Source organism: Aulonocara sp. 'chitande type north' Nkhata Bay, linkage group LG6 (genome assembly GCF_057382095.1).
Source record: "Aulonocara sp. 'chitande type north' Nkhata Bay isolate Kocher_YH1m ecotype deep benthic linkage group LG6, A_spYH_male_GT1.1, whole genome shotgun sequence".
NCBI lineage: Eukaryota > Metazoa > Chordata > Actinopteri > Cichliformes > Cichlidae > Aulonocara > Aulonocara sp. 'chitande type north' Nkhata Bay.
The window spans coordinates 465,811-479,397 of NC_141349.1; the positions used below are offsets into that span (position 1 = coordinate 465,811).

Genomic DNA, 13,587 nt, shown 5'->3' on the forward strand with positions numbered 1-13,587 from the left:
AAATGGAAGTGGAAGTGTAGTAACTGACAGATTGACTTTTATTCAAAAAGTGAAGAAAACTACAAACGATGCACTTTTACAAATAGTTCGCCGTGCTCAGAGCCACGGCCTTCAGTCAGCAGCAGACACAAACACACAGCGTGTACAAAGAAGCTAACGATGAAGCGCTGGAAGCATCGGCAGACCAGACCTTACAGCGTGTCCCTGTGAATGCACACCTCAATCCCCGGAATTTGATATTTAGCGGTCCTAGGATCAAATTTGAACATGAATAAAATCTGTGATAGTTCATTGTCACACAACAGCTGCCTGTCGATAATCGATGACCTCTCCCGGCAGGACAAATCTTCCAGGTTATTTTTCTGAACACACTGCGCAACTAAATAGTCTGCCATCAGTTTGTTCAGACGCCTCAGAAAACTTCCAATTGGAATTTTATTGGAATACACATTTTCAAAAATATTGATATAGGAGAGCAGGCTCTCAGTTCACGAGTGGGCTGTACTGCATCCAACACCACAGTGTGGGTCAGAGCAAGTGCCAGAATAACAAGCATAAAAACAGACACACAAGCACATTATACAAACATGAGTCGTAATAAACACAAATAACAACGATCTAAACCAAATACCTGAATCATCAAATGATTTGTATTTCTAATCTTACACATTTAAAATGAACATCAATTCCTGAGTCACACTATCTAAGATGAGCCATTTTTAATCACTTCAAGGTTAAAAGCTCACTACGTGGATTTTTACTGTGAATCCTAAAGGCCTCTCGACGGGCCTGCTGTGGACACGGGGCAGGATGCAGTCTACAGCACAGGTGTGTCAGGTACCAGCACCTGCTGTAATCACTCTAATATTAATGGACACCCTCTGCTGTTTATTCCTTACACAGCAACACAACAGCTAATCTTCCTAATAAAAGCTTTTCATGGCTGCATTATTCAAAAGTTGTTTACAAATCAGGTGCACTTTCCTGAATATGGATATGATAAGTGGACAAATCAGTGAATGAAAATGAAATGGAGCATGCTAGCAGTCACACTCAGTAATTCACAGGCTTGGCCCTGATTGTTGGTGACCTTTCATGCTGCACATTTTCAAATTCCAAGTTTGGTTCTGAAAAATCGCTCCACAGCAGATCAACTGCAGCAGGGTTAGGGTAAGACGTATCACACACATTTGCACTGAGCACAGCTAAGTAATGATGAGCTGATGCTAACACATTAAACATGCATGTAGCCCTATGATGTGGACATTCTTGGTGGGATTATTGACGTGTCGGTCGCTGCACTGAAAGGTCTCCAGCTTTTCTTTTCTGTTTTGTGCACACAGTCATATTCAGTTTGTTATTGGACAGGTTAGGGACACAGACTGGAGCGAGGCCATGAAGAAGAAAGCTATCGTCATGTTTTTCTGATTGAACTGATCATAATTGTGGCGCTTTGTTCCTGATATGTAATGAAATTAGAGCAAACTGAGTGTCCTGCGGCCTCCCGTGGCCTCAGATGGTGGGAGACTTTCTTCATTAGGGTCTCTATTTGATGAAGCTGTAGACAAATGAACCCAGGACGACAGCCAAAATCACGCAGCAGCAGAAGATCATCATTTGTTTCTGGAGAGACAAGTTGGTTCGGGGGGGGAGGGGTCAGAGACAGAAGGTGGTGTTAAACAAGATGACTCCCGGTCAGGCCGAGCAAGACTAAAGCACACCCTACATCTACAGCCCAGGCCCCCAGGGTCTGAACAGGGTCCTAAAGTGCCCAAAACACAACAGTCTCAAAGTGACCGGAGCACACAAGCCAGTGAGGTTTAACCCGTTTGCTTCACAAAAAGACATTTTTCCCCAGAAGGATCTGAACGTGGCTGCACCACGCTGTAGCACGCTGTAGCACGCTGTAACACGCTGTAGCACGCTGTAGCACGCTGTGACATGCTGTAGCACGCTGTAGCACGCTGTGACACGCTGTAGCACGCTGTGACACGCTGTAGCACGCTGTAGCACGCTGTAACACGCTGTGACACGCTGTAACACGCTGTAACACGCTGTAGCACGCTGTGACATGCTGTAGCACGCTGTAGCACGCTGTAGCACGCTGTGACACGCTGTAACACGCTGTGACACGCTGTAGCACGCTGTAGCACGCTGTAACACGCTGTAGCACGCTGTAACACGCTGTGACACGCTGTAACACGCTGTGACACGCTGTAGCACGCTGTAGCACGCTGTAACACGCTGTAGCACGCTGTAGCACGCTGTGACACGCTGTAACACGCTGTGACACGCTGTAGCACGCTGTAGCACGCTGTGACACGCTGTAACACGCTGTGACACGCTGTAGCACGCTGTAGCACGCTGTAACACGCTGTAGCACGCTGTAGCACGCTGTAGCACGCTGTGACACGCTGTAGCACGCTGTAGCACGCTGTAGCACGCTGTAACACGCTGTAGCACGCTGTAGCACGCTGTAGCACGCTGTGACACGCTGTAACACGCTGTGACACGCTGTAGCACGCTGTAACACGCTGTAACACGCTGTAGCACGCTGTAGCACGCTGTGACACGCTGTAACACGCTGTGACACGCTGTAACACGCTGTAGCACGCTGTAACACGCTGTGACACGCTGTAACACGCTGTGACACGCTGTAACACGCTGTAGCACGCTGTAACACGCTGTAGCACGCTGTGACATGCTGTAGCAGGAACATGGCTCAGATGGTAAGCTACTCAGAGACGCACTGCAGCAGGAACAGCAGCAGGTGTTTCTTACTCACGGGTACAGTCAGCGTGTGCAACTTCAGCATCTAACCTTCACTAGTGGTTTGTCTGCTCGATGATAGGCCGATGCCATCGTTACAGGAAACACTGACCCAGAGCACTAACGCATTGCCACAGTCCCTCTCTCCTCTCTGCACTCACCCTGCGGGCCTCCTGCTGGTATTTGGCAGCCTTCTTGGTGTCGGCCACGGCTCTCTCGACAAAGCCCACCGACTGGTCCATGTTGCTTTCGATTCTGTCAATCATCCCACCCTAGCAGGGCACACAACACGAGAGACAACACAAAGTTAATGAAAGTAAGATTTGTGCCTGTCTGCTGTTTACACAGGAAGTGGGAGCGTACCCCACTGTGTCAGAAACACATGACTTTTCTTATCGGCTGCACACTGAAGCTTCAGTCATGAAAGGACTTAGTCACAGTTAAACAAGCTCTGTGCAAGATGGGCTTTTTGGGGAAACAGGGCGAGTTACTGTTGAAAAGCTTTAAAAGAATAACTTGTGCTGTGCACGACTCTATGTACAGTAGAACTAAACAGGGCTACTATTCAGTTTCACAAACCATGCAAGTCAGCAGAAAGTGGAAGAAGGAGAAGCAAGCCTTCATGTTTTATAACACGGCTAAAATGGAAGAAGTGCAGCTCAGAGGGTGAGAATAGTTTGTTAATCGAGAACTGTGAATGCTCGAGAATACTTTGGGCTGCAGGATCTCACAAACCTGGTTCTCAACCAGCATGGCAATATCAACAAACATGTCGTGGAGTTCTTTAATGCTGCTCTCCAGCCTCATGATGTCTTTGTGACGAGCCTCGATCTCATTCAGGGCCTGCTGGTTGATCTTAGAGTCCATGATCTGTGGGGGAGGGAGTGTGAGGTGACCAGAGACACACAACTTAAAAGAATACACCACAAACAAGTGGATGTTCACAAACAGAGGGTCTGCTAGTGCCAAACTACAGGTTAAAACAAATCACATCTGCCTGTAAGTCCAGCTAACATCTCCCAGTTTGCTGTAACGACACTAAATAGTAAGAAACGTGCCTACATAACAAACACACACCGAGACAAGCAGAGAATCACTGCATTTGAAAAGCCGAGAATTTAATGGAATGACTGCACTGCCTATCAAATACATAACAATTTGTTTTCTGTTGATTAGCTGACTTAATTATTTCTCCTTATAATTAAAAATAGTTGTGAAATGAAAGTTGTGCTGACCCGTGTGCTAGAACAGTCTACAGCTCCAAATCACAACAACGGTCACCTCAAGGTGCTTTAAAGTAGATCCCTACAGACAGAAAACTGCCACAGTCATGTGACCCCTATGAGCAGCACTTGGCGACAGTGGGAAGGAAAAACTCCCTTTTAACAGGAAGAAACCTCCAGCAGAACCAGGCTCAGGGGATGAGGGGACATTTCCCTGACAAGTTTTCATGTAACACACAGAGAGAATTCACATGGAGATGTCATTAAATGACAGTGGAGCGGAGATCACAGTGACACCATCAAACACAAACCAGCAGGACAATAGTTCCTGGTTTATAACAGCCTCTGCGCTCCACAACCCACTAAGAGTTCGTGCCTCTGGCCAAAGACGCTGGTTTGCTGCAGGTGTTTGTGTGCGCATGCATGCACATGCATGCACGTGCATGTGCATGCATGCAGGCTTACCCCTGCTGTGAAGACTGCAGAGTTTCCTCCCTCCAGCATCTCATCCAACTCTTCATCGGTCGTTGTTTTTCCAGCTGAACAGATCACAGAGACAAGAACTTGTTCATGCAGCAGCCAGTAGAAACATGACTGTACACACAACAGCATGTGATTACACTGACAATACTACGAGGTGCCTGTTGTATTAATACTTTGATTGATGTAAAAGGTGGTTGTTAACCTTTAGGGCTGATGTGACACAGTAAAACCATAAAAACACCACGTTGGCTATTTTTATGGTAAATGGTAAATGGCCTGTATTTATACAGCGCTTTACTAGTCCCTAAGGACCCCAAAGCGCTTTACATATCCAGTCATCCACCCATTCACACACACGGCTCTTTCTGTCAGATATTTGTCATTTTATTTAAAAACTAAAACATGTATCTGAGCACAGTACACAACAATAAGTTGGCACATAAATATGTTTAAAGCGTAGCAGCTGTCAGTGCTTAAAAAAAGTCGAATTCTCTTTAGTCTGACGGCCTGAACCTGATAAAACCTACGATAGAGGACAGGAGACGGCAGCGTTAGCACTGTGACTAGGGTCCAGGGGAACGACTGTGAGGTTTTAAGGAGCATTTAGATCATTTATGCTGTGAATCTCTTCACATATTGTTAAAAAAAAGGGAAATATAAAGGATCCCGAAGCTGTGGTTTCCTCCACATCAAGCTTAAACGTAACCATATCATCAGCAGCTGGCACTCACTGATCTCCAGCTGGCGGGCGATCCGTCCCTTGCTCTTGTCTCTGAAGTCCACCTGAGCCTCGTTGTACTTTGTCATCACCTCTACAAACTTTTTGGCCAGAATGGCGTGCTGGGGGAGACAAGAACACAGACACTCCAATGACAGGCTCTCACACACACGGTGGGCGAGCTTCACAGTCGAGCCTGAGGACAGAGGACTGCACCGACACTGAATGTAAAAGGATGTGTGTGTGTGTGTGTGTGTGTGTGTGTGGAGCCTGCTACACTCGGTGGATCTGAACGTGACGTGTGGATGTTTAAGGCATCACAAGAGAAACAGCAGCGTGCTGCGCTCTGTCTGTGTGGTCGGGTCGGGTGAATCAGAGCTACTGTACGACTGCCTGACCTGTGACTTGCGTATCCTGAGGTCGGCCGAGGCCCTCTCGTCGGCGTTTGACTCCAGCTGGCGCTCGATACCTGACGCACACACGGACAATGTTCACCACTGCTTTTACTCACACATGTAAACAACACATTAGGCGTGCCACAGAGACACATTCTGATCACACGTATGTTTGTACAAACGGGAACCAGACAGTGTGCCGGAGAAGGAAACCAAACCAATACCGACTCTTCAGTTTGTTTCTTGCATTGTTGGCCGACTTTTTAATCTCATTGGTGAGAGCCTCGACATCATCCTGTGTTTCTGCAAGAGGTGGAAATGGAGCGTCACGCACACACACTGAGAATCACAGGCAGCACATTTGAACACGTTATCTGCATTACTCTGGTCGGAGGTCGGGGCAGACAGGATGGTGGAGTAGAGTTTTTTGATTTCTGTAACACTCTCGTCAATCTTGTCAATACTGCTGCGGATGTCTTCAATCTGACAGACGCACACACGCACGCACACACACACACACACACACGGAGGCATCAAAGAGTAGAAATGCATTTTGTGTTATGATGCATGTAAAGTGGAGCAGACAGACACACTGCATACCTGAGCAAAGAAATCATCCATGAAAGCCTCACTCTCCACAGGAACCTCAATATCATCACCACCTGCATCGCTCTTCTGTTACACACACACACACACACACACACACACACTATTAACTGACGTTTTCTGTCTCTGTGATAAGACAAGAACATTTGTACTGAGCCTGAAACGACTTCCTGTGTGTGAGTCACATGACACCAGCTGCACTTTGAATCGGTGCCTGACACGTCTAAAATAAACGATGATTAATTGTCGTTTGTGTGATTAGCAGCTCCTCACATTAAAGAAAGATTGATGAGGACTTACTGATTTCACTATAAATTCAGTCAGAATATAAAAGAATGAGAAGAAAGCAGTTCCTGTATCTTTTGGAAACATGACTTTGAGTTTCACGTCTGCGGCTAACATCTCTGACATTCAGTTGAGCTCCACAGTGGGGCAGTCGCCTCGCACCATGACATCTATAGTACAGACTAGTCAGGCCCCGTGCGAACAACGCAGGCGCCATCGACGAGAAGGCAAACAGCGGCACAGTCCTGCTTACCTCCTTCAGCTGAGCCAGGCGGTCTTTCATCTTCAGAAGTCTTGGTTGAATTAAAGAAACACAAAGAAAGAAACAGCTAGTGTGTAGCTGGAGTGTGGCAGGTGTGCTCTCTGAGGTCCACAGAGCTGCTGCCTCTACACCTGCCCACAGAAACGTTTGCTTCAATGAATCCGCAGAACTAAGAAGAGAACAGACTTCTGAGGGTGAAATAACTCATGCGTGCAAACCAATGAATGCCTTGCTCGTGTGGATGGTTGTGTCTGAGACAAGTTGTGATCAACCTAACCTGAGGTCCCACTAAGCCTCTATCCCCTAAGAGCGGATTAGGACGACAGTGTTGACCACGATAAACCTCTTCCTGGTCCCTCCTCCCACACGGCAGCCTGTGGATTTTCTCTTTGGAAAGGAGAGCAGAAGTTGGCCTTTGTCTTAGGATGTGTTACTACTGTGTCTTATTATTTGTATAGATAAGAAAGCACCATGAATAAGGATGACGTCTGCGGCGGGGGGGCTGAGTGATAAGAGCAGGCAGCAGTCTCCTGTGACCTGCTGTCCCTCGGATGCACGAACGAGCCAGTCCCAGCAGCAGAGCTGTCCCAGCCCTGACCCACCTCACAGCACCGTGAAGCACGTGTTCAGCGGTGGAGGAAGGGGCACGCTCCCCACCCAGCACTCCATCACAGGCCAGGCTGCCCAGCCTGCTCCACCAGGTCCCTGCTTCGTCACTGCCAGGACAACCCCACCCTCATGGAGGATGACTGTCCCCGACTCTGAAGCAGGGACTGCTTGGACCCAAAATGCTCATTTAAGCCATTTGTTCCACGTCTGTAACAAATGAGTTTATTCCCACGTCACAGATGGCAGTACGACTCTTTCACCACACCGATCCTGCAGCGCATTTATCGTTATTTGGTGCTTTGATTACAACATTTCCACGTTTGTGTTGAAGCTACAAAACAACCATAACTAGAGCTGTTTACTTATTATTTACCCATCACAAGAACAATAGAACATTTGTGACGTGGAGGAAAAACTCTCAGTACGTGAATGTTGTCTGTGAAACAGTCAAGAGGTGCAGGTCCCATCTGTTCCTGTGCAAATGATTCAAAGGAGCCTACGCTGATTAAAAAATGAACACAAATGACAGGCTGGGACTGCAGCAGATCAGACATCCTGAAAGTGTCCACGCTACCTGCACCTTTTCCTCCACAGCTGGATTTGAGCCTGGGAGACTCAGGAGCAGACCTTACATTTACATCAGTCCAGCACCATTCATCATCTTCATCTGTTTCTTTGTTAACGCTGCAGGTAGCTCAGACGATGCAGGCTCAACATCCCCATTTTTAAATATAGTTAAAGTACAAGTAGACATGCACCAGTCCAACCAGAACCAAGGCCCTACTTCCAGCACGACTCTGAGCGAGAGACTGTGTGACGCGACGTCATGCTCAAACTTGTTTTTTTACTTGGTGAAAAGAAAAAGGAGCGCATGTTTTTGAAAAGTTATTTATTAGTGGAATGACTGAAAACAGGCCTGAGATTAGGAGTCCATCACCTGATCGATGTGTCAGCTTGTCCTGCACCTCCTCCTGATTCACTGCAGCTGAAGTGCAACTACATTCAGTGAGAAGAAAACGCCTCTGTGATCTGACAGGACCACACGTAGAGGAGCCAGAGCCAGTCGATGCAGCTGCTGGTGTAACGAGCGCCTCCACCAGCTGCTGCTCGCAGGGCAAATCTAACAGAAGTGAGGCATTGGGCTCTGGGAGAGCACTGTGTTTAGGGAGAGGAACGGTGGAAGAGGAGAAAGTGTTTTTCATTAAACTTCATCCAAATATGTGGGCGTATCTGGGAGGGAGCTGCATCCAATCAACTCGTCTACGAGCTCGATCTGCTCCCGCTCAGCAGTCTGTTGGGAATGTGCCGTGCTTTCTGTGAATTTGAAGAACGATCCTAAATGCAGAGATCCTCGGGCGACTGTCGTTTGACTTGGCTGTCAGAAGATTCTCTCCGTCACTCTTCTGTCCTCGTCCACCTCTCCATCTCCCTCAGCCGTCTCTCCAGGATCTTCACCTGCTCCTCGAGGCGAGCAGTTTGATTAGCCGCAATGGAACTTCCCCGAGTCCCGACGTTCAGCAGGACGCAGACACACAGCAGGACAGCCAGTCGGATGGCCATTGCCTCCGTGCCCACGTTGTAGTCGCTCAGGATGAGCACAAAACAGGTTAAAGCGACTCCGACTTTCAGAAACCACAGGGCGCACATCAGAGTGGAGGCAACCAATCGGAAGGCAAGAGAAATCAGCCAGTAGCAGATGAGAGCTGCGAGGACCCACTGAATGACGAAGATCAGGCCCTCTGGGGTCACTTTGTTGGTAGGAAGGCTAACTGTGGAAAAAAGCACCAGAAATTACATTTCATACAAAGCTGCTCATTTCCACTGACACTCTTACTGCGACGCTACAGATGGGAGCTATCACCGGGTTCTCATTGGCTCTGCTGTGAGAGGCTCCACCATCTCTGACTGCATACCAAAGACATTACATCATGCAGATGAACTACACGCTGTCTGGTCAAATGTTTGTGCACGCTGAAAGTGTTTCCTCTCCTTGTTGGAGTTATTACTCTACAAAGTTACGTGTTACACTAATTTCACATTACTCCTTTCCTGAAACTCACGGTCTCATTTAACAACATAAACCCAGCTGCTGGTTTGCAGGACGCACACGTGTGATCTGTGTCGGAGTATTCAGGTCTGAGCACAGAGCAAACATGTTAGCATGCTGTCTGTGCAGCTGATGCTGTTAGCAGCAGAATGCAGCTGCATGTGTCCAGTTTACTTTACCATCACGCTCTTGTCCTTGTGCAGTAATAATAAAAGTAACATCCATGCTCACGCTGCAGACTGAGCCATTATTTTCCTCCTCCTGCACACCAACTGAAATCAGCTGATTGGAGAACCAATAACCAGGATCAATAGGCAGGCAGAATAACAGTGCCAGCGAGTTAAACTACTGGCATGAACCAGCTCTTGTACGGAGTCGCTCATATTGAGATTCTCGCCTCTATGTGAAGCGCAGCAAGCTTCAGTTCGATTCTAATAAAGTCAGTCAGCTGATCCATCCAACAGATACAGGTCCAAGGCTCCATGGATCTCTGATTAAAAGGTTTATGCTCAGCAGGTTAAGCACCTACCAAACATTTTTATCCAAAAGGGGAGTCAAGGCTGGAAAAACAACTTTGCCCACAGTCTCTGGCTTTGATGGCACCACAAGGTGGCAGCACCCACTTCTGCTATATTTGAACTGGTCTTGAGTGCAGCCCAGAAACAAACGATGCTCACCTTGGATCCCAGAGGCCTGCAGTAACTGGGAGACGTAGTGCAGCAGGACATTGAGAGCACCGGCCACGCTGCCTGCAACCACAGCTAGGACCTGAGAGAAAGGCTGCAGAGGCAGGTTTGTTTCAGACAACAGTGAGGGTAAGAACACAGAGAAACGGCCAAAGTTCACTGATGTGACTGTCAGCGAGAGCGAACAGTCCCTAAACTGCTTATGTCGAATTATTATGGTTTCTAATCAGGGCTAGTGTGGTGATAAAACCTGATCGTGTACACACAAGTTCAAAACTGGATGCCGAGAATCCGCTCCACGGAGACCGGACTACTTCCGCTTCTTACCTTCGGCACCAGCCTGCCCAGGTAGGTCGTGCCCTGCTCGGCCAAGTCAGCCAGGGTGTCCCGGACTTGCTGCATGGTCTCTGGTAGAGTCTCAAACTCCGTCTCCCCCTAAACTGAGAGCACAAAGCCCGCCAAAAACGCTTCCGTGAGCAGCTTCCGTGAGCACTGCTTCTTAATCACACTGTCTACTCCGAAGAACTACAAAGGAAACTACATCCAGCTACAAGTACACAACTTTACCGCGGTCAAGTTTTTCCAGCAGGATGTGGAAAAAGTCCGTATGAATAAAGGACGTCTGCCCCCTGCTGGGACGAGTGTGCAGCTGCATGCAACATGAAACAGTCTTATGTACCCGACAGTACAACACAGTACTCTACAGTACAACACTACTCTATTACACATCACAGTACTCTACAACAGTACGCTACAGTACACTGCACTGCACTGCACACGGACTGAGCTGTGGTTGTTTGTTGCCGTTGTTTATCTGTGCAGGTGAGAAGTCTGTTCTCTCTCATGTTGGTAATGTTAGGGTGCAGTTAGAGAATATTTAAATTCAATGCTCAAACAGGATGGTGCAGCAGACCTCACAGGAACACTGGTAAAAACCTCTGGCAGCTGACACAGTCTAATAAAACTGTTTAAAGAAACAGGAACGAGGAAAGGGAAGTATGTGCCACTGTTGGTTCTTGTGTTTCGTTCTCATGCTCTCCTTTTCTCTCTTCTCTTTCTGCTCAGCCACAAACTGGTTGTGGCCCCAATAGGCCAGTTTAGACCTTTTTGGAGGGGTGCCCAGACACCCCTAGATTTCATCACAGCAGTAATTATCTGCAATTATAATAGCAAATAATTCGATGTGATTCTCTAGTTCAAACAATTAGTGTGTGATTGTCAGTGCAAAGAAGGAGTAAGGAGGATGGAGAGAGAGACAACAGAGAGTCTGTTTAAGAGCAGGAAGAACCAGGTGAGTTGTCCACTGACCTGGTTCTTCCAGGTGAGTTGTTTGGTGTTTTTCGAAAAACAATTTTTCTCAAAATAACCTGACATGCATCTCATGGGTGCATTTCAGTAGCTTATGATACGAATGGTAGCATTTAAGAGATGGCAGCATTAATGTTACTTGTTTGAAAAGGTAACAAGCTTTAACACGTAACACACGTTTTGCCATATGGCAGTAAAAATAACACAGAAACGTATTCAGTGATATTTGTAAGTAAGTAAAATTTTATTTATATAGCACATTTCTAGATAAAAGATCACAAAGTGCTTCACAAGGTATAAAACAAAAACAGTCAAAAGTTAACAAAATGCAATTTTAAAAAGATGTTTTTAGCTGTTTTTTAAAAGTAATCACTGAGTCTGCAGATCTTAAGTTCTGAGGAAGAGAGTCCACAGTCTGGCGGCCACAGTGGCAAAAGCTCTGTCACCCTTGGTTTTCAGTCTTGTATACTGAATAACAAGTAGGCCCTGATCACAAGACCTCAGGGACCTGCTAGGGGCATAGGGCTGTAAAAGTTCAATGGTGTAGGCTGGTGCTTGTTCTTGAAGAGCCTTAAAGGTCAGAACCAGAATCTTAAGATGGACTCTGAATTCAACGGGGAGCCAGTGCAGCTGTATAAGCAACGGTGTTACATGAGAGTATTTAGATGTTTTGTCAGAAGCCTTGCTGCAGCATTTTGGACAATCTGCAGACGCTCCAGGGAGTTTTTGTTTAGACATGTAAACAGTGAATTACAGTAGTCCAATCGTGATGAAATGAATGCATGAATAACAATCTCCAGTTCAGTATGAGACACTGTAGGGCTCAATTTAGAAATGCTTCTTAAATGATAGAAGCAGGACCGAACCAGAGATTTGACGTGGACATCCAGGGTAGGAGCAGAATCAAAGGTTACCCCGAGGTTCCTGATAGACGGTTTCACAAATGTTGAAAGAGGACCAAGAGCATTCATTATGTCAGGTACATGTCTGTCTGGAGCACATACAAGAACTTCAGTCCTTTCTTCATTAGGTTGGAGGAAGTTGTCGGCCATCCAACCTTTGATGGTTTCTAAGCACACATTTAGAATCTGCAGCTTAGAAACATCTTCAGGTTTAAAAGACACGTACAGCTGGATGTCGTCTGCTGCTGCAGGACATCCAAAATCCTTCAGTGGGAACACACTGGTTCTAATACAGCACTTATCTATTGTACCGGAGCACTTTGATCACTTCATGCAACATCACTCACTCACTCATACGAGTGTGGCCGGATGGCTAAACTCCAGCTTCCGCGGCTGGCTAGGGCGATCCTCAGCTGCATATTGTGCTGGTATTGCAAAACTGGTACTGCCTCTCCTGGTTGCTCCCAGTTTGTGGAGAGTCATTGTGGTTTTATCTTATTTTATATTAATAAATGAAACTGTTAATGTTTGAGCCGGCCTCAGTGTGCATCCCTGAACCTGTGCAAACGTTGTTGGGTATTTTATTCCCAAACGATTTTATTTCCTGGGGTGAAATTCCCCTAGGTGGTGTCATTGTATTACACTTTTTTAATAGCCCCGCCGACCATTTGGTCACACAAGCACTTGTGTTGTATGAATGAAAGTGCTTTCCATGTGACCTTCACACTGCAGTGAACACATCTGAGAACAACGTGGATTCAGTGTCTTGCCCAGAAATACTTTGGCTTGCAGAGTGGAGCAGCCAGGGATTACACCACCTCTACAGCCGGTGTGGATGGTTGTGGACTGCTCCGCTTGACTACACAGCCAGCTGGATTAGTAGAGTCTTGGTCTGTCAACCTTCTGAAGTGCTCGGCCTCCCAGAGACTGCTGACTGTTATACTGAGTACTTTTTGTAATGCTGAGCATCAGATTAGTTTTTTCCTTTGCTGTGGAGGTATGATCAATGTATGATACGTCTTTAAGACTTCAGCATACATACTGGCACCCAAAGTAAACTACAAATTAAGCTCACGGACAGTCAGGCCTCCTTTCTTTAGCTTTGACAAATATTGATGGGTCTGTCTAGCACAAACCCCTCGCTGAAACGCGACAACTCTACTAAAGCAAGACGCAAGCCACCAAAGTTCTGTGTTACTCGTGCACGAGGGAGAGAACTGACGAGCGTTCTGTCGCTCACCCCATCGCTCACCCCATCGCTCACCCCATCGCTCTCGTCTGCTCCCTCGTAGCA

At 47.0% G+C, this 13,587-nt stretch overlaps 2 protein-coding genes across 2 annotated transcripts; both read right to left on the bottom strand.

Moving 5' to 3' along the window:
- Positions 1-20: 20 nt before the first annotated feature.
- On the bottom strand, positions 21-8,074 carry stx3a (syntaxin 3a). Its single transcript, XM_086294525.1, has 10 exons — positions 6,733-8,074; positions 6,189-6,263; positions 5,972-6,071; positions 5,817-5,891; positions 5,592-5,662; positions 5,207-5,315; positions 4,458-4,531; positions 3,505-3,639; positions 2,931-3,041; positions 21-1,623 (listed from the first exon to the last, which is right to left on the bottom strand). Exons 1-10 carry the CDS (start codon positions 6,760-6,762, stop codon positions 1,546-1,548), a joined length of 858 nt encoding a protein of 285 aa, XP_086150651.1. The 5' UTR covers positions 6,763-8,074; the 3' UTR covers positions 21-1,545.
- A 150-nt stretch (positions 8,075-8,224) lies between these two features.
- On the bottom strand, positions 8,225-10,696 carry tmem109 (transmembrane protein 109). The gene is made up of 4 exons (XM_086294528.1): positions 10,651-10,696; positions 10,411-10,523; positions 10,075-10,177; positions 8,225-9,119 (listed from the first exon to the last, which is right to left on the bottom strand). Exons 2-4 carry the CDS (start codon positions 10,483-10,485, stop codon positions 8,746-8,748), a joined length of 552 nt encoding a protein of 183 aa, XP_086150654.1. The 5' UTR covers positions 10,486-10,523; positions 10,651-10,696; the 3' UTR covers positions 8,225-8,745.
- Between the last annotated feature and the right edge of the window lie 2,891 nt (positions 10,697-13,587).